The 2,466-nt window shown below is 57.8% G+C and overlaps 1 protein-coding gene across 1 annotated transcript in view; it reads left to right on the top strand.

Moving 5' to 3' along the window:
• Positions 1-1,663: 1,663 nt before the first annotated feature.
• SRL (sarcalumenin) overlaps positions 1,664-2,466 on the top strand; it is a gene marked incomplete at its 5' end in the record, with an annotated part of 13,879 nt that continues 13,076 nt past the window's right edge. Inside the window, one exon of the mRNA XM_009071663.1 lies at positions 1,664-2,005. Within this exon, the coding sequence (XP_009069911.1) occupies positions 1,664-2,005 (342 nt within the window). The remainder of the gene's footprint in view (positions 2,006-2,466) is intronic.

Raw genomic sequence — 2,466 nt, 5'->3', positions numbered from 1 at the left:
GAAACAGGAGAAGAAGGAGGTGCAAAGGGGAGAGGGACTTTGTGTAAGACCTTGAAGGTCACAGGAAATAAGGCCCGTGACCAGCACACTGACAGGAACATCTCTGTCGGAGCACCTGAGGATATGTCCCTTTTCCCATGAGGAATGGCATGTGGGGGACACTGGGGTTGCAGTTGTGCCTGGCCAAGGTGGGTGATGGCCCTGCTGGGTCAGAGGGGACATACAGACCCCAGATAAAGCCCTCAGGACATGCAGGGAGGGAGGAGGGTGGGAGCTGCCTATCTCCCTCTGTCTGGGAGCTGAACTGGAAGCCTGGAGGCACCTGTGAGCCAGCCAAGGCAGGGGAGGTCAGAGAAGGCAGAGCAGGGGTGACCTGTGCATCCGGTTTCAGCAGGGCAAGTGGCAGCTCTGCCGTGCCAGGGAGTGGAGAGCCACTGGGAATGTGGGCAGCCTGGAGTGCAACCTGTCCTTCCCAGTGCCCACTGCTGGCATGGCACAAGCCTCTCAATGTGACCTGATCTTGGCTAACAGCCTCACCAGCCCTGGCATGATGGAAAGGCAACCACCCACCCAGCACCCCTGGCCATGGCAAACTGGGTTGAGTGGTCTGGGGATGGCACCATGCCAACCCCAGCTCAGCTCCTCCTGTGGTTGGCCCCCATGGTCTCATGGCCAAGCCCAGCAAGCCCCAGCTTTGCAAAGGTCCTGCTGATACTTGGCCCGACACATCCCCACGGCTCCCACGTGGACAGGGCACTTGAACAGAGGGCTGCCCGTGCTGATGCTGCCTGCTCTCCTCCTGCAGCCTGGGTGGACGTGGCATTTCTTCCTGCTTGGCATCTGCTTGCCAGCTGGAGTACAAAGGAATTATTTTCCTCTGAAATGCTCCCCTGGCACATGGGCATGAGACGTTTGGGGGGATTATTTAGACTAGCAGCAACTGTTTGTAACGGAGACAGTATAGCCATGATCTTTTATTTTTGGCACCCGTTGACTAATGGTAAATTGCAGTTGGAGCCTATGGAAAATAAGGATGGATTCTCCCAGGCTGCAGACAAACTCATTGTGTCCCCGCCAGCCGCACGGCATGGCAGATGCTTTCCTAGTGAAGGGACACTCACAATAAATAGCTCCTGAGCCCTGTGGTCAGGGTCAGGCCCTGCTTGCAGAAAGGCAGGACTTGATGTCATGAAGCCCCTTGTGCCAGGATGTCCCTTGCCCCTTTCTCCTCCTCCCCTCACCCTGCCACCCACCAAGGCTAGTGCAATGCTCTCCCAAGTCAGGGCTGGGGAAGGACCCTTTTAACCTGCCAAGTGCCCACATCCCCTCAAAATTTGCTATTTTTATTCCTTTCCCCCTGTTTTTTAGGGCTGCTTTGCTGCCTTCCCGTAGTGCTTTGTGGCAGAGCAGCCACGGCCAGCGCAGCCATAGAACTCCCTGCTAGCTCAGCTTTGCCCCCCACAAACACATCTTTGCACCCAGCTTCTTGTGACAGGGGTAGAATATTGACCTAGAATTTGATAAGTTTTAGGGAAGAGATTAAACCTCTTGGTAACAGCCACAACTCCTCCCTCAGGGCCCCCAGTGCTGGCAGCACCAGTGGGTGCCCCTGTAGCCACATGCCAGAGCGGGTAAGACTGACTGAGCTGTTCTCATCGTTTAGAGCCGCGTGCCCCGGGCACAGACCATGGTGGTGGTGCTGCCGACAGCTCCCTGCCAGCCACGGAGCCCCGGCTGGAGGAGAAGGCAGCTGATGGCCCTGAGGAGGAGCAAGATGGTAGCACTGCCAACGCCTTGTCCGGCGCCGCGGAGGAGGGACATGGAGAGGGGGAGGAAGAGTCGGCGGGTAGCCTGGGGCCAGGGGCCAGCCAGACAGAGGAGACCACCAAGGAGCAGGGCCAGGAGGGCCAGGGCCCAGGGGAGGACACCATGGTAGCACACGATGGAGGAGACCATGGGTCTGACCCACAGGATGGCTCCCAGGCCCAGAAGGATGAGGAGCCAGGCACGGAGAATGGAGCCTCTGAGGAGCAAGGGCAGTCCGGGGAAGAGAAAGCAGAGGAGCCAAGAGCAGCATCTGCTCCTGAGGAGGGAGAGGAAGGGGGTGAGCAGAGCTCAGAGGAAGATGATGAGCAGGGAGAGCCTGAGGAGATTGAACATGGGGAATCGGAAGAAGATGGAGGCAAGGGAGAGTCCAAGGAGGAGGGAGAGTCTGAGGAGGAGGGAGAGTCTGAGGAGGAGGGAGAGTCTGAGGAGAAGGGAGAGTCTGAGGAAGATGATGCCAGGTCAGAGAACAGAACTGAAGGGAATAACAAGGAAGCAGCCAGCAATTCTGACAAAGAGAGTCATGACAAAGCAATAGCTACTGGCAAGGGAGAGGATGGCCCTGCCGGCTGCCATCACCCATCCTGTGGGGACACAGCAGAAGACCCTCCAGCAGCAGCAGAAGACCCACCAGCAGTGGTG

This window comes from Acanthisitta chloris, unplaced genomic scaffold, assembly GCF_000695815.1.
Source record: "Acanthisitta chloris isolate BGI_N310 unplaced genomic scaffold, ASM69581v1 scaffold5313, whole genome shotgun sequence".
Taxonomy (NCBI): domain Eukaryota; kingdom Metazoa; phylum Chordata; class Aves; order Passeriformes; family Acanthisittidae; genus Acanthisitta; species Acanthisitta chloris.
Note: the sequence above shows the minus strand (reverse complement) of the source record. Positions and strands in the feature narration are given on the sequence as shown.